The 22,968-nt window shown below is 32.3% G+C and overlaps 1 protein-coding gene across 1 annotated transcript in view; it reads right to left on the bottom strand.

Moving 5' to 3' along the window:
• The window catches only part of LOC145256220 (BTB/POZ domain-containing protein KCTD3-like), a 78,946-nt gene that overhangs the window by 50,159 nt on the left and 5,819 nt on the right, over nucleotides 1–22,968 (bottom strand). Inside the window, exons 3-6 of the mRNA XM_080114840.1 lie at nucleotides 14,391–14,444; nucleotides 12,114–12,159; nucleotides 9,079–9,152; nucleotides 2,891–2,949 (exon numbers count right to left, since the gene is read on the bottom strand). Coding sequence (XP_079970966.1) covers nucleotides 2,891–2,949; nucleotides 9,079–9,152; nucleotides 12,114–12,159; nucleotides 14,391–14,444 — 233 coding nt within the window. The remainder of the gene's footprint in view (nucleotides 1–2,890; nucleotides 2,950–9,078; nucleotides 9,153–12,113; nucleotides 12,160–14,390; nucleotides 14,445–22,968) is intronic.

The raw sequence follows: 22,968 nt of genomic DNA, 5'->3' as shown, positions 1-22,968 counted from the left end.
GCATGTTGGCCACTGGTTTTTCAGTGAAAAAATTAGATTCTTTATAAATGACATCAATTTGCATGAAGAACAAAGGAAAAGCCAAAGAGTTCAATTTTGAACAGTTAAGAGCGAACGTTAGTGTTTCAGATTTGTTGTTGTTTGTTGTGGTACTAGTGAAAAGTATTTACCTTTTTTTTTTTTTTCTTTTTTATATAAATAACATATTCATAAAGAAATTTTGGTGATAATTCAGATTGGCAATGACGTCAACATTTAAAATTAAAGAAAATACAGAAATGTCCGTATAATGTACGTATCAGTTATAGGACGAAGATAAAAATTCCAAAAATTAAAATAATTTGATGAAGTATTTTTTTTTAATTCAAGAAAATAAAATTTTTTTACTGTTTCGATGAAATCAACAAATTGGTGGACAAGGGAAGACAATCCTTATGCACATAGAAACTGTCAAATGAATTATTGATTACCTCCCCTTATCATGTTCTCTAGAGAAACATGGCCTCAGCTGTCACTTATTGGTAAAAAATAGTCAAATTTGTTTTTCTGTAAATACAAAAAATCTACTTGATTTTGTGATTTTTGGAATATAAAATCTTCATTCTGTTACAAGTGGGTACAATATAAAAGTTTTTCCTCTTTGCTGTTTATCGCTATAAGTGCCAATCTGAATAAGCACCAAAATTTTGACAAAAAACATCTCGAACAACAATTGAGTTATTCCATTTGTTGATTTTAAACCAGTGATTATTTAAAAACTAGCCTGGGTGCCCGGCGTTGTCCGGGTGTTTGGAGGTGTGTGTTGAGCAAAAAAAAAAAAAAAAAAAAGGGGGTAGTAGGCAGGCAGGCTGAAACCCATGCCGCGAAAGCGGAAAAGAAAATGAAAGAAAAGTTGACATCTTAGCCGACGTTTCCATGACGTGACCGAAAGTCAAAAGCGTTGAAATTAACCAAAGTCAATCCAACGATGACGATGACCAAAAAAAAAATCGACCCCTCCTTGTACAAAACGGGCGAGTTTAGAGTGAAGAAATTAATGCTTTTGGCCAAATTTTCGATATTTGTCGTCCGAGACGTCGAGCTTCAAAATAATACTGATCTTGTCAGGATCCGTCGTCTCTGTCGAAAGTTATTGTGAGACAAACAAACATATATACATTTAAACAGACAGGTGAGATTTATATTTATAGATGTTTCATATTATCAGGCATCTGGATTGCACTCAGTACGATGGGCATTCCAAAAGTAATGCCTCGATTTTATTATTCCATCCAAATGGTTAAAAGAGATTGCAAATTGCATTGTTATGAAGACTGAACTTCTGCATTCATGAACTGAAAGTTTAATCTCTTTGTTGCAGATAATGATGATATGAGACTAAGAGAGCAATCCCTGTCATAGATGTGTATCAGAAGCAGAGATGCATTATTGAATTCCTAACAAATGTGCATTGAGAATGATGGCAACTATATAGAAAAATAAATTGTGAAGAGACCCTCATAATTTTAATAAATAAATCATAGCCAAAAATTAGGACAATGCCAAAAAAGACGTGTCAAGTGTTATTTTATAGAATCATTCTAAATTATCTCCCACCTTCTCACACACTGATGATTCTAAGTGAAGATGAAACATATGTACAATGAATGTACATAGTGAAATGAAAAAATATTTATTAGAAATATTTAAAGCTCTATTCAAGGAAGAGTACTCTGCAGAAGAAACATGAAAAGCTTCGAACTATTTGGATTATTCAAACTACTGTTCTCATCTTGAGTGTTATTTTCCCAACATTTTGGCTGATGTAACCGCCAACCTTCTTCAGGTGTATCTTGTTGAACTTGAGAATCTTTCTCTCAAACTTGGGAATCTACAAGAGCCCGTGGCATAACGGATAATGCACTTGGTAAAATTCAGTTGTAGGTGACACTTTTCTGGAGGTTGAAGGTTCAATCCTCACTGCATGATATTCAGAATACAACTGCGAATTAACTTCTACCTGGTCATGGTTGATGGAACAAGAACATGCTATACCCATGGATTAAATAAAGAGTTCCATTCAAAATTATGTGCAGATTCCCAAATTCAACAAAATACACTTGAAGAATGTTGGTGGTTACATTGACTGAAATGTGAAAACAGTAGTCTGAATAATCCAACTAATATGAATTATCAATCCTCATCTCAAAAATTCAGAAAAATAAAAGAATAATGCAAAGTTTCCTCCCTTTGGTTAAAAACACTATGGATAATGATTGTGTTCATTTAATGAATATAAGTATATTTCACTTTCTTTGTCATATAGCTGTCTCAGTGACCGTAGGGGTAAAAATGTTCAATAAACGTCAAAAGTAACTTCAGTCCAGGATTCAAATGCTGCAATTGACTGTACAGTTATACCTAGCTATGATAAATATAAATATTATCTTAAAATTAAGAAAAAATGCATAACTAGTTAGCATAAATAACTAAACGATGCATTTTTTTTATTAATGTTTATCTTCTGATGAAAAGAGCCTATCTTTGAACACCCCAGAGGTTAAGGAATTTTCATTATTATAATTTCTTGTTTGAATCTTTGATGGGTCAATAAATATTGTAATACACTCAATTTTATTTTTCATCATCAATTTTTTTTCTCTCTCTCTCTCTCGATATTTATTTGTTACACACACACATTAGTGAGGATATATGTGTTGTTAGATTTGATATACATACAAACTTAACAAATGAAAAGTATGTTGATGGTGAATACAGGCACACACTCGGTTGGAATGTATGAGATAGTGGATGGATGTCTGGCATCCAGTAAGTTGCCCTATTCTCAACTAGAACAAATGATAAGAAATTTTTTTTTTTAAAAAGCACAAGTTTTGATATTTAGTCTTACCGAGAGATGTGATGCCATAAAACTCTGCTTCATGTCGAAGGGTGGGCAGGCTGACTTCCCTACAAAAAATAAAAAATTTTCAAAAATGAAAAAAAAAAAAAGAATCAAATGATTTTTTTTTAAATAAAAAAGTTATAAATCCAATGCAAATTCATCTGAATAACACATTATCACAATATTTCTCTCAAAGCTACAATATCATCAACTTCAAATCTAATGTCAATAAATGATTCTTAAAGACCATTCTCATTAATCATTAACTCCAATCCTCGAAAGGATATTAGCCTTGATAAGTAGTGATGCATTGGTATTTTTTTAAATAGAAAAAATTGGTTTTAATTTTTTTTTTAATTAAAACTTATTTTTTGTATGTTTCTCTTTACATTAATTAAGGATGATTTTGAGTAGAATCTAAAGTACCCAGTTTTCAAAGAATTTTAGTTTCTTTTATTAACCTTTCACCATGACATTAAAAATATGCTAGCAGGCATCATTGAAGACCCTCATATACCTTTTTTCCTACTTTTTATAAAATTTTTTAGAATTTTTAATTATCAAGTTATGAGTAAAATTTAAGGAGAGTAGAAAGTGATCCATGTATTGTCTTTTGGCAGTCTTGTAACTCTCACTTCTCTTATTTTGTCCTTTAGTCCTCATGTTGCATTGTGGGGGTCCATATTTATAATAGAAGCCATAGACAGTGGAGAAGTGTACTAAATGTTAATTAAACAGGAGGGAGATGCATTATCAAAGAGGGAGATACAGTCCACCTTTGGAAGGGGGCTTTCAATACAAAAGTTAATTATACAAGCCAAAAAACAAAACACTACCTTGCAGTTGATAACAAATGGAGACAAAAAGCTTACATAACAAATATAGCATTTATTCATCATCAGCTGGTGACAGGAATCTGATACCTGCTAACACTGCTACATTGTCGTTTTTTCCTCCCCTTCATTTCCTAAGGAGTTAGTCTTCCTGGCCTGCTCTACCGGACCCTCTCGAATTCTCTGACGGCCTGCCTGACTTTTAGTCTAACTTAGATGTATATATTGATTCTATATTTCTTTGTGACGTTAGTACGCAGACCAGACATGTGAATTCCATACACATGCTTCCAACACGTGTCCTGGCAACACAAGTCCCAGATTTCTGTATGGATATTCTTTATTTCTATTGTACCATTATTCCTTATTATAATGGATAATTCCTGCATTCCTGGAATCATATCTAACTAAGAAAAATGTATTCATTTTAATTTCTAACAACTGCGTTCGATTCCAGCATTCTCCTTCAATAATTCGATCCTAATTTCTTTGTTTCTAAATAAAAACTGGGAGTTGTCCCCTTTCAATATGCAACAATCACATTCCATGTGGTATTGGTGCATATTATGAACCAGATGTATCTCAGCGTTCACTTGCCTTTGGCCAACACATGATGTCAACAGCCGGATTATGCCAAGCAACAGCTCAGGTTTAGCTGCTGTCTGACGTAACATGCTGTTCAGCCAATCACAACACAGAGTGCTGAATTACAATGAGGTGGCGGCACACCTAGCAGACGACTTTTGGATAAATATTGGAAGAGGAAAAAAAAATCACAAGTTGTTACATGCAAATCATGGACAGTACCAACATAATGAATCTTTAAAACCTTCTCTTCCTATTTAAAAATAAAAAATCGTTTTTACAAAAAGTACTTGGGGAAAAAAAAAACAAGTTTCCAGTTTTCCTTGACAAAAAAACAAAAACAAAAATTTTAAAACATAAAAATAATGGCAAAATATATTTGAAAAACAAAATTTTTTTCTCTGAACCTTTTTTTAAAAACATTTCCATAAAACTATTTGACTCCCCAAAAATTAATTTTGCTTCTTCTAACAATTATTATTTAAAAAAAAAAAAATGTATAGTAGATTGTATTTTATTTTTGGTTTTTACACGTTACATTTATTCATTCTGCTATTTTTTTTTATATAGCATTGTGATGATTTTATCGGTGACACTTGGCATGATCCGACTGTTGACATCATGTTCTGGACAAAGCCGAGCAAACACTGAGGTATGTCTGGTTTACAATTTGCACCAGTATCTTCCATGTTTCTGACAAAGGAGGAAGAATTGTTGTCTTATAGATCAGAATTTATCCACGTAACACTTATTCTTGGTTAGTTTTTGACCTTGAAGGGTTTTTTTCTTTTTGACTCTTTACATCAAGTGGCTTCATGTCTTGTCTGGAGCGATTTTCATAAAAAAAAAAAATAATAATATAAAGGATGCCTTTCTATCAAAACATCATCCAGGCATTAAACATTTTTCAACCAAATTAACACTGACTCACAGTCAAACAAAAATCTATTTACATTAAGCCAACTATAACATAGTTACCTTCAAGTTTAATGCAAACAAATACTTGTCAAGCTGCCATCTTCTTAAAAAGTCATCTAGCTTAGCTACTAGTTTCTTCTAATCTTCACCACTCAACCAATATCTTTAAACTTTAATCTTGAGTGGTCCCCAGATTTTGATAAATTGTGTGACTCTTTAGTAAAATATAAATCACCACTTTCTGCTCAGATCAAATGAAATAACTCTTAGATGTTTTATTCCTCATAGTTTCTTGCTTGATATAGATCTAGTGCTGCCAGATCAAGCTGTCTGAAGATATCAACTTCCTGACTTGAATGTAATAAACATTGATATTATTGTTTTACTTTTTATTTGTTTTGTTTTTCTTTGTCTTTGGAAAACTCAATCATGTCCAGAAAAGCCAAAAAATTTTATCTACAAAACAACCAAACTAAACACTATGAATAAATATTTGAAGATATAAAAAATTGAAGGATAAAAACTTTTTCCAAAATGATTGAAGAGTTGATATGCTGTAAAATAAAACAACCAAATCTATAAATATAAAAGCGAAAATGTATGTATGTATGTTCGCTTTTTGTGTATGTCTGTAAAAGGCTATTTTCGCTGGACTTCTCGGTCGGCTAATTCCTTCTTAAAACTTTTTATATCACATCTAAATGATAATATCTAAGAGTTACGAACGGGGGTCGCCTGTCTATTTAATTTGCCCGACTTTCACACGCTATTTTTTCCAGATTTTTAGACCGTCCTGTGTATCTTTCGTATTTCAGTATAAAACAAGCAAAAACTGGCTTGTAGCCGCGTCATGTTTCAAGGTCATACATCACGCGACTTAAGTTTCTCACACCCGTCAATTTCATTTTATAAACGTTAAATTAAGATGCCTTTCATTCCTCTTCCCTCGTGGTCGAGATGGTTAGGTCCCAGGGTTTTTTTCCATTTCGTTTCCACCTCCACGTCAAAGGTTCGGGGTTCAAGCCTACTTTCCTACTAAAACATTTTTTTTTCTTTTACATCTCCAAACACCCAGCCAACGTTTTTTTTTTTTTTTAAACAGGGTTGTTTTGATCACCCCCCCCTAACACACACACCTACAAACATCTGGGCCACGCCAGGTACCCCCCCCCGCTAGTCTATAATATAAATCTTACCTGTCTGTTTAAATGTATGTATGTATGTATCATTATTTGTATGTATCATTATTTGTATGTATTGTTGTTTGTATGTCTGCCTAAAACTTTTGACAGCGGCGACGGATTTTCATGAGATTGGTATCGTTTTGAAGCGCAATCCTTCAGACGACAAATATTGAAAAATTGACTAAAAAACATTAATTCTTTCACTCACAACTGGGCACTTTTCTACAAGGAGGGGGTCGCTTTTTTTGCTGATATTTTTGAAAGTCATCCCCTCTTTTCGATTGACTAGCCTTAATTTAAACCTTCGCTAGTTCTGGTTTGGTGATGGACGCAATGGCAAAGATGTCACTTTTTTTTCACATTCTTTTCCTCCTTCGCGGTACAGGTTTGAGCCTGCCTGCTTACTACCACTTTTTTTTTTTTTGCTCAACACATACCTCCAACCATCCGGGCAACACCGAGCACCCAGGCTAATCTTTATATAAAGGTTACACATTATCAAGGGAGGTAAATGAGTTATCTCCCATTCCATTTGTCAAATACAAGGTTAGGGGGTTAGGGTCTTATTTACTTCCTTCCCACCATAGGAAAATGCGACACAAGGTGAGAGAAAAGTCAAGCCAGACCCCTAAAAAAAGGAACACTCTGACCTATCAAAAAGTTCATGGGCATCCCTGTCGGCATTCCTCATTAAGGACATCTGAGACACCTAGCAATAAACTAACTTTAGACCCCCTAGAACTGTGCAGGACATCAGCAGTTTCTCAGTCAACATTGAAAAACACATTTAAAAAATAACCTAGACTCAGTTTATTTGGATCAAACTTAAAGGATTCCCACCTCTCTTATTTGATGATGATGTCATCATTTTGTGATGTCATTCATTGTTCACGGTTATCTGTCATCATTTTGTGACAGCATCCAAGACAAACAAGCAAGCAAATAAGATTCACAGAGTTTTACTAATAGATTTCATAGCATATAGATAGATAGAAGCATTGAAAGATTAACCGAAGGATGAAGAGATAAAACTTGTCTATTTTGTTTAATCAAATGTGTCCGAATGAACTTAAATATAAACATTACTTACCTTAATATAGAAGTAAAATTATTTCATACACATAATATTATAAACTGCTATAATAGATTGTATGTAAATTTTTAGTATTTACAACAGTGCTCAATACTTGAGTAGAGCTTAGTAGTAAAATAGGAAAATATATTTATAGCAATTAAGCTATACAAATGCATCTGTGTTTCATTCACAGCAAGGAATCGCCCGGCTAAATATCTGTACATTTATATGTAAGTATTTTCCTCTTCTTTAATTTCGTTGATCCTATACATATTTTTTTTAACAATTTAATTTTAACATCGCGATGTTCAATATATATATATTTTTTTATTATTCTTTATGTAAATACAGTCATATCTTGCTACGACGTGCAGGCCATTTCAATCATATTTGATTTCATCAGGCAAGAAAAATTAAAATACAAAATTTAAAAGGTTCAAGACCTTTTTAAACATTGAGGAGAGAAAATATGCCATAACTGGTGTGAAGAGTTCTTATCTCTTATTGTATTTACATAATAATAATAAAAAAATATATAATTTGCTCTCTTTGATTAAGCACTATCAATGACCATTATTGAAATTCAATTGTTCTACCTGGAATATATATATATATTATACAATAGTAGGGGCGCCTGGCATTGTCTGGTCATAAAATATGCTTAAACATGATATATTAATTTGCGCATATTTTGTATTTATAAAGTCAATTATTTTATATTATACTAGGGGAGGAGGAGGGGTGCCCCGCTTTGTGTAGGCGTAAAATATGCTTAAATATGATATTTTAATATGTCCAAATTTCATATGTATTATTATAGGGTCATAATTTCAAAAGTAAAAGTATTTAAGTGCCATCAGTTAAAATCGAAACTTAAACTGTAGCATTCAAAGCTGGCGACATTATACTAACGTGACATGCATATAGACCAATTAAAAATTAAAAATAAACCAAGATGAATGTACAAGACATTTAATAATTTTTTAAAATTTGGACCTATTTTTGACCCCTTAAAAACAATTTTAACTGGCTAAAGTTTTTATTTACTTTTTTATTTCTGCCTTCAATTTGATTGGTCGAAATGAAGAAAGAAAGAGAGGAAAATAAATGAAAAAAGAGGGGGTTACAATTTGATGTTATTACCGTATTATTATTATTAGTAGTAGTAGTGATGGTGGTGGTGGTGGTGGTGGTGGTGGTAGCATTTCTTATACTTACTCACCACAAACTCCTCTAAAGTTAGTTTTAGATTCCTGTGGATGATGTTGTATGCCAGAATAGGGTCCCCATGTATTTTCCGCTGCTCAAGAGAGAGGTAATCATTCAAAGATCAACGATCATGATACATTCAGTTTTGCTTTGAGCTCAACATCTGCAGATTTGCACATTACAGTGATTTGAATAAAAAAGGAAATCTTCTGACAATTCTGCTAAACTTTTTTTCCGTCGAATTTTCTCTTAGTTTCTAATAAGTTCTTACAGAACTGGTATGAAGATGGACTTACGAGGCACACCTCTAAGGAGGTAAGTCAATAAGCTGAGTAATAAACAATGGTCTAGGAATAGAAGCAGGAAACAGAAAATCTTGGAGATACTTACTTAAGATCCACTTGTTTGGTACGCAGGAAATTGAGAATGATAGAAAAGAGCTTAGCATCTCGATCAATGAAAATCTGAAAAAAATAAAACAACAAAAATAAAAAGGTCATTACTTTAAATTAACATTAATATTAACTTGACTTTTTAGCCCATTAAAAATGGGCAAAAGCTATAATCTGGTGACTTAGAATGAATGGTTTATGCCAAATTGACGGTTAAATATGATTAACTTTGTGCTCAGCTTTGCATTAAATATTAATCCCTAATTGTGCATCAAACAGATACCATAATAGTTAGCTCACTGCATCTTATCATAACAAAGGTCCCTACAAAATTTCAGCCAGATTGGTGCAGTAGTTTCCAAGAAAACTTCTAGGGTAAATGTGGTATTGTGGTGAGAAATTCTATTAATCCCTAACTGTGCATCAAATGAATACCGGAGTACTTAGTTTGCTACATCTTGTCATGACAAAGGTTTATACAAAATTTTAGCTAGATCGGCCAGTAGTTTTCGAGAAAAGGTGAAGAAAGAGACAAATTGACAAAAAGAAATATAATATAGATACCAATAATGCCATCATAAATATGAGTAACTAAGGGCAAAAAAACTGAAACAAAGATGAATTTACCAAATTAGGGTCCACAACCCACAACCTTGTGTGTGTGTGTGTGTGTGTGTAGAGAAAGGTAAGCACAAAATAAACAACCACTTTTTCTCAAAACAACTTGAGTCAGTTACAACTAAGTAAAAATTAACTAAAAATCACCTTGTGCTCATGTAAAAATAAGAAAGTTTTTGATGAAAAAAAAAAGTCATCTAATTCCTCTACCCTCATCAGAACTTGCTTAAAGGCTTAGCTTTCCAGGCAAAATTAAGATTTTCAGTAATCAGAGATAACTGTCAGAAAGAGGAAAGGCTCAGTTTTATCCTATTAAAAAAAAAATAGGAGGGATTTCGATCAAAAAGCTGAAAACTTACATATATGATTAAAATGGAAATCTGCCTTTTGTGGATTAAAAAAAAAGGTGGAATTTCGCTAAAAGGTGGAGAATTCACATCTGTGCATCATAATTTCAATAAATTCATCTATAATAAAACAGGTGAACATATACTCATGTGTATTTTAACTTTTCTCTGTAGTTTTCTATATCATGACTGAGACCTTATATGAAAACAAGAACCTTGCAACAATTGCTGCGATTGATACACCAATTTTCATAAGCTCAACCTTTGTCTTACAAACACATTTGCATTCATACAAAACTAGAATATTCGTTCTAGGGCAGGTAAAATCCATTTCTCAAACAGAACAGTTTTTACACCACTTTTATGCTGCCTAACAAAGTTTAAAATAAAGATATAATACTAAACCTTGTCTTTAGAATCCTTTTTCCAATTTAGATAAAAATCATTGTATAATTTTGCTTCTAGAAAATTCTCAAATTAAAGGCTGAAGTTTAAGGGGGTTTAAGAAATTGAAATTCAGAGAATTGTGCTTAATCAATGTCTACTGATGGATATATTAAATCTTAAATAGTTGCAATTTTAAATAAGAGATTGTGCTCGTATTATGTCTCCTCTAACTATTTAAAATACTTTAAAATTTCACAAAAAAATGGAGACCATTTTCTGAATTTTCTTTTGCCCCTTTGCATAAAACTCAAACTAAATATAGCTCACATTACTCAACATTACACTTAACAGCTGTATTAAAAAGTTTATAATGATCAATTAATTAGTTTAAGAGTGAATATACACATACCTAATTTGGTATAAAAATACATTTAAATATTTGGAGGTACTTTTAATATGAATTAGCTCCCTTTAGTTTGTAACTATTCCAATTTGATTGGTCAAGACAATTCTCCTTAACCGATTAATAGACACTAAATGTTATGAGCTGGATGTAAAAATTCTTTGTCCGTCATCTTTTGGAAGTGATGTTCGATGAGAGAAGAAATAAAAAGATGCTTATCCTTTTAAATGTAATCACCAACCAGCTAACACCTATTTGCATCTGATGTATTTTTTTTTTTTTTTTTTTTTACACAGTGATCACCACTTATCAAGGCCCGGAAGCCACTCGGGGATAAGGGTTATTGCAAGTACATTACGTTAGTGTGGAGATTTGATGAAGTGTTTAATTAAGGGGGCGGTTCATTAGGAATTTGTTAACATTGGACTTGAAGACATCCAAGTTGTAGTCTGGAGGGAAGCAGGCAGACGGAACAGAGTTCCACAGGCATGCAGTTCTAAGAAAGAAGCTTTGTTCATGGAATCCGCGTTTTGATTTAGGCACAGATATAGAGTGGGGGAAATTTTTCACAGTGGATTCAGCTAGACGGGTGTTTTTCGTGAAAGATTGGCGAGGGGGGACCAGAGATTGGAGTTCAGACGAGCACCTGCCATGAAAATAACGATAAAACAAGGATAGGCTCGCAACGTCTCTTCTGTGGGAGAGAGGTTGCAGGGTAGAGAAAAGGGCATCCCCCACTAAGCCACAAAGTCTATTTTGTACTGTCAAGGCATGATAGGCTGTTTTTGGCCGCTCCTGCCCAGATATGGCAACAGTATTCCATCCATATTTGAAGAGAGCAATCTAAAACTGACATTAAATGAACATATTTCATAGTTGGTCTTTTTTCAAGCTGCAAAATACAATCATATGGATAATTCAGACTATTGTTCTCATATTAAGTGTAATTTTTACAATGTTTCGGTCGATGTAACCTCAAAACTTCTTCAGATGTATCTTGTAAAATTGAGAATCTTTCTGTCAAACTTGGGAATCTGTACAAAAGTTTGAATAGAACCTTTTATTTAATCCACAAAGGTAGCATATTCTTGTTCTGTCAGCCATGACTGGGTAGAAATCCTAAGTAATTCATAATTGTATATCGAGTATTGCCCACACTGAGGATTGAACCTTCAACCTCCTGAAGTGTGTAACATACAACTGAATTTTACCTATTGCTCATACCTTACACAATACACCAATCCATATATTAACTTTACGTAGAATAAAATTACTTACCGCTCCAGTTTCATCTTTTTGCGAAGCGATTCTTCCACTTAATAAACTACAAAGAAAAAAAAAAAAAAAATTAGTAAATGTCAAGAAAACATGTAATGAGTATCATGCAATTGAATGGTCCGAGGTGTGGAGTTAGGGTTAGGTTTAAGGTTAATATTAAGACTTTTTAGCAAAACATATTCTTTAAACTTGACTCCCTTTAGAAAACAATTTCAGTCTCTTTATGAAATTCAAGTTATATTATTGTTTTTTTTAAACCTTTTTTTGTATATCATTGCATCACTATAAAAAAGATATTTCATGGGACTACTTCCCTGCAAACAACAACATGAGCATCTTCAAAACCAATGCCAACAAATACTTTTTATAAACAGTTTTCATGAGTACAAACGTTTTGTCCATTTTATTCACCATTTTCAATCTTCTCGTAATATTCTTCATTGTTCAACTGACAATATATCCACATCATTAGTCCTTGAGTGGCTTTTGGTCTTGATAAGTGGTGATTCATTAATAAATTAAAAAAAAAAACATGACATTTATAGAATATCAGAATTGCCTTTTCATTTTAACAGAATTTCTCAAATTGAAGAGAGCAAAATTTAACGAGCACATTAACTTTTCTTTTGATACTCCCCACTTTTTCTTTCTCACAGAAAAGACGCGAGTTTATCTCTGCTCTATTGTTACTTTTACGGTAGGTGCTCAGCTGAGCTTTAATCTTTAGTACCCCTCTTTCACAACAAATACTCATCTAGCCACAACAAATGTCCCAAAATTTCCCTCACTCTCTATCTGTGCCTACAACAAAATGAAAATTCCATGAGCAGAGTTTCTTTCCAAGAACTAGCTGCCTGTGTAACACAATACCATGGAGCTGCTCCCTGGTTAACTATAACATCGTTGTTTTCAAGTCTAAGGCAAATAAGTTTTTGCTGTACTGTCCTCTTAAATAATTAAATTAACCCTGATCCTAAAGTGACCTTTTTGATTTGTGACCTCATAAAAAACAAACACCAAATACTACCAAAACCTGGATTTATAGACGCAAGGACAAACTGAATTATAAAGATGCATAAAATTGTATCGTTTGCAAAAAGACAAAAATTGTGAAAAGAAAAATAAACATTTGTTTTGCATTATCCATTTTCTTACTCAAACCTTTTTTTACCTTCAGACTAGGATTAACATGTAGAGTCTGTTCTGTCCTCAGGGTAGAAAAAATCCTTGGTTGTAGCAATTTTTTAATCTTTGTCTAATGTACAGTGCCCCTTGCTGAGGAGCTGAATCTGATACTATGGACATCCTCACCACAGAGTGTTAGGAAATGATTCATAAAAAAGAGAAAAAACTATAAGAATGGGAGGAAATGCTTCATTATCAGAACAAAAGTATAAGAAGTGAGGTTAATATCGGGAGCTGTTGAGGTCTTTTGAATTCTCAAGACAGTAACACGCCTCATGGTCAGTTTTCAAATAGTCATGGGAGTCATTGGGCACTCTGAGAGAAAGATGAGATTTTTAGGGTTTTCAATCCCCGAGTCAAAACATTTAGAAGTTAGAAGGAGTTTAGAAATGACAGTTGGGAGCTCGAAGGTTCCCAGAGAGAAATCAGAAGTGAAAGCTGAATGAGAGTAGATGAGATAATCACTGAAGATTGGCATGACCAGACAACGTTTGGGTTCCTTTTTCTATGATACATAACACACACACACACACACACACAGTTCAACTGAGTCATATTATGTATTTTATTATAGTGTAACCACACAGGTTGGTTGGTTGTTTTTGTTTTACGGCATATCAACCTTTTTCAGGTTATTTAATGCTGAATCTAGTGATTTTGAGGAACGATTTTTTAATGGAGTGTATTTGTTTTTTAAGTCGGATTCTATTTAACCTATAGTTGGGACCCTAACAGATACTACCACTCCGGGTCAGAGTGGACCTGGGAGCAATGGCAATTAAAGGGTGGCTCCACACTCCCCAAAGCCCGTAAGCTGGGGCCTCACCACCGGATATAGTTTAAGGTCATATCCAGGACCAGGCAGATCGACACTAAGATATAAACGGTGCCTCATCAGGCTATATGCATATATATCTCACATAAAAACTGGCCTTGTGCCTAATTCTGCCCTTATGAGGGGGCAAGCAAATAGATAAGATGAGAATATTTTTTCAGGTTTCATTTTTAAACTGAAAATAGTGTAAAAACGATTGTATTGAATTTTCACCACCACCCCAGGAAATTGCCCCCCCCCCTCAGATGCATACACACCTTGTAAAAAATGAATCTGCTATCCATGTTAAAGTTTGTCTTGAGGTAGAAAATCTGAAAAAGATAAACAAAAAAGACATCTTACTATAGGAGATGCAACTATTTTAAATGGAAAGCAATCAATGTCACTGTCACCAATTGGCATTTAAGGTTTTCAGATTTACGGAACATCAGGCAACATCTCACATTTGCTCTCCATGTGGTCCAATCCAATACTTAGGCATGACAAATAACTCTTATTGTTTTTTCTTTTTTTTTTTTTTTGCTAAAAAATCTTTACAAGAAAGTATTTTTGTTTTTGAGACATACGGAGAAAGTATAAAATAAAAATGAGTCAAACATACAAAAGAAAAAAAAATGTTCCCTTAAGTTAAAAGAAAAAAAATATATTTGTTTGCTTTTTTAAAATCATTAATGTTTTTACATGTTTTTTTATATACAGCACCACGCAAAAGTATTGGGTATATTACATTTTTCTTCATAAGTCTAATTAGGGTTCAAGATTTTACCTAAAATTTAGTAATTACTATTTCCTATTATTATTCTAACTTATATTTGGGGTAGTAATTACAAAAAAATCAAAGTTTAGAAACACAGATTTTGATACAGAAGTGATGTAATAAAAATTTCTAAAAAGTGCGTTGAGATTTAATTAGGTTATAGTATCAAAAGAATAAACAGCATTTGATGGCGATGGTAAACAGTTTCTTTTAAATTTTTAGAAGTCTTAAGTATACACTATATACACAAGAAATCAACATGTGTCCATTAGGATACATTTCAAAATGAAAAATCTGTTTTACTGAAATATTTTTATAATAATGAACATTAAAGTATTTATTTAGATTTTTCTTTCATAATCTTTCTTTCTAAAATATATGATGCATTTTTCATCTCATTTTTTTGAAAGATTATAAGATATTCCTGTTTCAGTTATTGGATTAACTGAGCTAAGAATATCAGAATCAAAATTGATATCAGAATCAAAATTGATATATTTGGATGTGATGGATAATAGAAAGATGGAGAGGGTCCATTTGGTTGTAAAAATGTCACTTTCACCTCGCCATTATCTGGAGTTTTGTCAAGTACGCATCCTAACCACAAATTCCTCGCAAGAAGTGTAAGCCATTTTGAGTTTCAGAACAGTTTCAGATGGTTTGCTGTTACACACAAGTCCTGGGAGGTGACTTGTTTGTAGTAGACAGTTCCACAGAACAAAATATTCTTACCGTGTCGAAACCCGGGAAAAGAACATGTGAAATTGCTCCAGAAAAGGTTTAATATTTATGAAGCAATTCTGGTTTCTGATTGGTTGGTAGCAGAACGTGAATTTATTTGATTCGTCAGTTCTTAGCAGCATCGTTTATAAATAGAATCTTCCGACTGTGTGAGATCATACCCCATTAGTGTTCCAAAATATTGCAACATAAAGTACTGTCACAAATCCGTTAATGTCTTCAAGCTTCAATATTGTACAGTTTTGTGATTTGACCTACTCTTCCTTTCTTTTGTGTTGACACTGTTTTTATTTTCACTTCTCTCTGAGAGACAGGATTGAAATTATGTAATTTTTGTGTTCCTATAATCATGGAAGAATTTCTAAATCTGTCTTCTAAAATGTTTGCTTCCTTTGCCCATTCTGCAGTTGAGGAATATAAGAAATGTATTCCAGAAATATTTTTATTGCCTAAAATACAGCTGCATTGGCGTCATTATTTGTTCATTATAGAGTTGCTGCTAACCTTTTTACAGTGCCACCTAACTCATCACATGGTCCTTTGTTCCATGAGAAGTAGCAAAAAAGTGCCACTCTGCATTAATACCAAAATCAGATTTATGGTTGCACAGATTTATAAAGTTTTTAAAATTTTTATAATGTGTAACAGCCCCATCAGAGAAATATATCATTTTTTGTACATTAAGATTCATAATTTCTTTTAATTTTTCTATAACCTTTCTTTGAAACAAATGGACAGCTACTGCATCATGCTTAAGACAATCAGATATTATAACAAAATTAATATGCTCAAGGTCAATTCTATTTCTATAGTAGCAGATGAATGGGTGCAATGTATCATGATCATTATTCCAGTGGAATCCTTGAGCTGAATCTTGCGAAATATATGAATGATTCTCAGAAAAATCTGCTATTGCTAAGACTTCACCAAACTTTAAAGAACCTTTTCTATCAGAACAAAATTTTGATTGTGCTTTGGCAATGAAATTATGCTTCTTCAATTTTTGAAGGCCTGCATGGAAAGTTTCAATAAATTCCTCTGTAGATTGTGATAGCGTTTGTAGGATGGTTCTATCAGTTGATAACCACTGTTTGTATACAAAATCATCAATTGAGTTTTTTTGAAAAATTTCTTGCATAACAAAACAAAATCATCCATCAGTTTGTTGCAAGATGAGCAGTCACCCAAGTAACAATTTGTCGATGCTTCATTGCATGTAACAGCAAGTATGCATTGGTTGTAATCTGTCAAATGATGACTTTCTCCTTCAGTCAGTTTAGTCAGATGAGATCATGTAATCATCAACTTTATATTCTGATGGATTGTGCAAATGCAAATAGTATGAGTCCCGGCACCACCTGCTAGCACGCATTCTTTTGGTCTAAGCTCGGCGAATTTAGAGAAGCCTATTTTCTCTTGGTGCTTTGATGTGAATAATTTAAATGCCTCTTTTAGGTTACAGAGAACAAGATATTTTTGTTCCTGAACCCGTTCCAAATACTTTAATCATTTTGTCTTGTAATCATTTTTCCCAGGCATCACTCGACTGACTTCTTCACTTTTGTAAAACTGCTTTACTTTATTAATTGTATCTAGTGGAAATCTAGTTTTTCGTGTATTTGGCAAAGATAAGATTCCTTCCTCATTCACAAGTTTTTTTGCTTGTTTCGACATGTACAATGTAGTGCCAAATTCTGTTTGTATTTTGCTTAAACTCCAGTTTTTTGGAAGTACAGTCAGAATTTGAATTTTCTGTGATCTTTTTTCACTTGCTGCAAACTTCTCTTTCAACTGAGTAATAATTTCTCTTTCAAAGTTTTGTTGCTCTGCACTTGTTGAGTCTTCATGAGAAATATTTGAAATTATACCGATTCTATCAGATATTGCTCTGGTAACTTTTTCTATTTTTTTCTTTTTATAATTGATATGTTTTTCAAGTTTTTGTTGTTTGACAGGCGATCCACCAATAACTGAAAGTGATTCGTTCAGTAACTGTAACTCAGTTTCACTATCCATAAAAATGTCCGAAATATAACTTTTGTACCATTTAAAAAAGGGCATAATAAACAAGTAATAATGTTTTTTCAGTGTACAAAATTAATAAAAATGCGAGACAAAAATTCATGTTTACATAAATAACGCTTTAAAACAACGTTCCCATGTAATAAGCATTCCGAACGTGAAACACATCCGTGTTTAATAAATCTAGCAAAAATCAACTAATGGTCAGATTTTCCTGAAGTTTTCGATACTTATCCATTTTAGAATGAAATTATATATACAATGAAATTTCCATAAAATATATGAGGAGAACTATTTTTTGGTGCATGTCCCCCACCTCTATATTTATTTTTTTTCAAAATTTTAATGAAATATATTTAAATCGATCAAAATTACTATTTATTATGAAAGATACAAAATATTTTTTTTTTTAATATTTTAAATGCACAAATTGAACAAAAACTTACTTTAAATTTGGAATTAAAAAATTAATAAAAATGTAATATTATTATATCCTTTTTGAAAATAACATTTTTTTCTCCCGTTGAATTGCGAAGAAAAAAAAAACTTCCTAAAAGTTAATTAATTTTTAAAAGATTAAAACTCCATTATTTCAAAATGTTCTGTTACAACATAGATTTAAAAGAAAAAAAACAAAAAAACTGTGTTTAAATTTTATTTTAATATTAAGTTATAATATAAACATGATTCTTGCCATCTATTTCATCGCCAGATTAAAGACGATTGAAAAATATTATTGTGCGAAAAATAAACTATTTCAAAGATCACCACGGTTTCTAGTTTGTCCCTTTTTACCAAATAAAGTATGGAACCCCATAATTAACCAAAGGAACAGTCGTTAATATTTAGTAAAACCGTGTTTAATAGTTAATAGATAAATGTTTATCATATTACTAATCATTAAACTGTGTAAAACTTAAAACCTAACAAAATTTTAACAAAGATTATTTATTAGTTGCCGTTTGAAGAAGATAAACAAAGGTTTTTAAAAAAGCATTAAGTCGCTTCTGCCGTTCCATATATCGTAAAGTAAACACAAGTCTGATGTCATGGGATTATGTACAAAATTCTTCACAAACGTTTAGAGGTCCCTACAAAACACCCTCCTCTCTCCATCTTAAGAATGGCTTTCAGAATAATGTTATTTCAGCACAGTACCTAAAATACATAAGTACAAAAAATAGGCAAAAGAAACAAATTCATTTCCGTGTTTACAAAATAGGGGATCGATTTACTATAACGTCATGACTAAAAAGTGAGCACTCCTTACAAATGTCGAAATATTAACTTTTAATTTCTTTCTTTAATAATCTTGCATATATGTGTCCATTCAATAATAATCTACTGAAAAATAGCAAGAAACCGAACAGAAAAATATTAAATAATACATTTTTATGGTGACTGGCAAAATGTCAATCTTGTAGCATGAATTTTCATGTCTTATCTGTTCCAAGTCAAACTGGCAAAACGATTTCAGTAATATTTTTTTAATAATTTTTTATTGCATTTTATCTTATCCAATCCCTCTACTACATATATTGAGAACTTATTTTTATAACATGCAGTAGTCTCAAGTAAAGGGAGGGTGACTTCAAAAATTCAAAAATGTCTAACATAGAGGTAATAAAAGTTTCACTTACTGAAAAACCAAAGTATTTTAATATCTTTTAGCACTTTCTTGTCAGATTTGTTAATGCTGAAAGACTGAGCAGGAAAAAGGTTATGTTTTATGGGTTTTTTCACACAGCTAAAATAAATCCACATCATATTTTTATGTTCTTAGCTTTTATTTTTACTAGTAGCTTAAAAATAAATGTTCTACATATTATCTTCTAATACAAACAAAAGAAATGTTTAACAGTTTTTGGAATCGTTTTGTCACATAAGTTTGAAATACTACTTTTCATTAGTTTGTCCATATAAGTTTTCTGATTACGATACCTAAAAAAGTTCTAGATGTTCTAGATTCTGATTAACTGCCTCACAAATTATATCACTATTTTCCATAACAAAATCTGGGTTGCATTAAAAAAACAAAAACAAAAAATAAAACAAAAAGAAAATTCAGTTTCATCAACAGAATTTTTTTTTTCTTTTTTACTTTTGGACCATGGTCTTTATGTAAATATTAATCAGCATAAAAATAGCTTTACAAAGATATCAAACTTGACCATATTGGGAAATATCAAAATGTTTTATATGAAGTCGCACCATTTTGAATTTGCCTTCTTTAAAACGCTTGTAACGATAGTTCTAGTGAAAGGCCCATCATTAAATTTGAAATATACACTGTCATAAGATAGACAAATCTGTCAGAATTTAAAAGAAATCGAAAGAACGGTTTTTGAGATAATTCAGATTAAAAGTTAAGATCAACTTTTTTAATTTGACCTTGAAAAAAAATATTCCCAGATAAAATTATAGATCTATCCAAGTACTTTAAAATGATATATGAATGAACTTTGTAGGCCCATAAACAACAGATATCGTCTTATAAAGTTGGTCACTTCTTCATAAAAATTCACATTTTTGTAAAAGGTCAAGGTCATATCTCAGGAACCCCTTGACCTTGAGATGTTTAACAAGTGCCATTCAATTCCTTTCATGGAGATCTATAAATGTAGCAAATTTGAAAAAAATCTGTGTCGGACATGGTTTTACCCCTGCCGATTTGACATGGAATGAGCCATATATTTCTGTAGAAATATATTTTCTTATTATATATCAATCCCTATTTAAGAAGGTCAATGTAATTACAGAGCAATATAGAGAATGACAAAATTCCAAAATTCATAATGTTGACCATCTTATAATTTATTCCTTTAATTCAGTTGACTTATACAATTCTTGACAGTATCTGTTCCGTAGCGCAAAATCAATCACTTACTTATTATATCAATCAGTGAATCTATTTTGCCCTTAACTCATCAGAAGAAATAGCAACAATCAATTCGTCAAAAGAAATTGAAATGTGATTTGACAAGGTAAAAATCTGAAAATTGGAAGAGAAGCTGCAGATGCCTTTATATTTTTCCATTACGCCATATTGGATTATATATATTGCTCTGTAATTACATTGAGCTTCTTTAATAAGGATTGATATATATATATATATGTATATATCACTACTTAATTTAATCACATAAATTAATATACGAAAGTATAAATTTATGCGTAAACTTTAAGTATTGACTTCAACAGTGCTCAATACGTAGGTAGAGTTAGATAGTAAGTTATAAAATATATATGGCAATTAAGCTAAGGAAGGGTGCGATGGAAACTAGAAAGCTGATTGGCTAACTAAAAACACAATAGAAGGTGCATATATAAAAATGCGAGACAACCACAATATCCTCGCATAAGCCTGATGATCAGGCTTATGCGAGGATATTGTGGTTGTCTCGCGTTTTTATATATGCACCTTCTATTGTGTTTTTAGTTAGCCAATCAGCTTTCTAGTTTCCATCGCACCCTTCCTAATCAGCCAATGAACAGGCACTTACAGGACAAAGGCCCAGTTGACTTCCTGTTCACCCGTTCCTTTGTGTGTCTTGTTTTGGCGAGGAACGTAAGTATCTAGTGTCCTGACTTATTTTAAATCTAATCAAAGGAATGGGTGAACAGGAAGTAAACTGGGCCTTCGTCCTGTATATATATATATACACTAGCAGGGAGACTTGACATTACCAAGGATTGAATGAGGATCAACGAATATTCTACACTTCCGATACTTTTATTGTCATCGAAGTTAGTGAAATCACCCATTTTTCTATCAAATTGATTGATTATCTGCTCTAGTTGAGGAGACTTCCCGCGGTGCACTGGGAGACAGCTCTACATGCCTCCTTGCAGTGACATTGTACTCTACGTTGCACTATAGAGACTTACTGTTGATTTTATAAAATTACTTTTATATAATGCCATAAATTAAAGTTTAAAATGCAGAAGTCAAGTATCATAGTTCAATTGTGCTCTAAGCAGAAACATTCATTTCGAATGTGTCTCTATTTTATTAACGAATCTACTGTTGATTTTATATGCTGGGTTTTAGTATTCTACATTGCTTGTGTGGTGATAAAATTGCTAAAATGTACTTGCGATGTTAGGCTGGAAAATTATTTTATAATATATATATATATATATATATGCATGCTTAAAAATGGATGACATCATAAAGAATGAATGATAGCTTTGTAAGGTCATTTAATGTACGTGGTTGATCCACAGTTTTTGAAGCCTTACTTTGTGAAAGGGGTTTATTGCAAATAAATTATATCACAAAATAATGACATCATTCAGTGATAAACAAACAAGATAACAAGTAATAACCGAACCAAAATTATTGAATTTTAATGCTAAAAATGAATAAATGATATTTAAAATAAAAGGGTGGAGGGATAAATGTTAATATTAATATATTTTCTGATTTTTAATTTAGGATTATAAAATGTTATACCCATATAGTTCTGACAAAGAGGAAGAATTTTTAGTTGCTTACATCAAGTGGCTTCATGCCTTGTCCAAAACGATTGCCATTAAAAAAAGAAATTTATCGACTTATCAAATTTTATCACAGATTTTAAAGTATTAAAGTTGGAAAGTTTTTAAAATCTCATTATTTATGAGAAACTGACTTATCTCCCTTGCTTTCCTTGAAATCCAACATAAAAAATGTAAAATCTCCAACCACTGGTCTCTACGATTTTCTCAACTGGATCATTTTTTGTATTTTTTGGAAATTATACTAATTCTGACAGGACACGTAACTACTTAATAGAGTTCTTATCTGAAATGCGTTTGTTTCAAAATTCCCTATCGTGCACAACTTCTCGTTCACTCCTAACAAGGCACATTACCATTTGGACGTAAGGGGTTACTATTTAGGACCATGCTTATGAAAGATTAACAAGATGTTGATTACGTTACATATCAGTACAGTCAGGGAAGCAAGTAACAGGAAGGGAATTCCAAAATCTAGCTAATGAGGGAAGAAACTATTAGAATAGAAAGCTTTCAAGGGACTTCAACAGGGAAGGAATGAGATTCTGTTGCTAAGCGGGTCTGTCAGGGACATGTATGTCGAGGGGGCACAAGTGCAACTAGTTCATCAGAGCACATTACACTAAAATATTCGTAAAACAGGTACAAAAATGCAACATTGTGGCTATGGTACCGGGGTTGGAGCTTAGTTGACAAAGTGAGACCTATTAGATTGAAAACTCTTTTTTGGACCCTAACCAAGAAGGAGAAGCTAGTGGTAGATGCACCAGCCCAGATGTGGCAACACTACTCCATACATGGGGGAACGGTGGCTT

This window comes from Euprymna scolopes, chromosome 32 (assembly GCF_053919585.1).
Source record: "Euprymna scolopes isolate OS-2025 chromosome 32, ASM5391958v1, whole genome shotgun sequence".
NCBI lineage: Eukaryota > Metazoa > Mollusca > Cephalopoda > Sepiida > Sepiolidae > Euprymna > Euprymna scolopes.
Note: the sequence above shows the minus strand (reverse complement) of the source record. Positions and strands in the feature narration are given on the sequence as shown.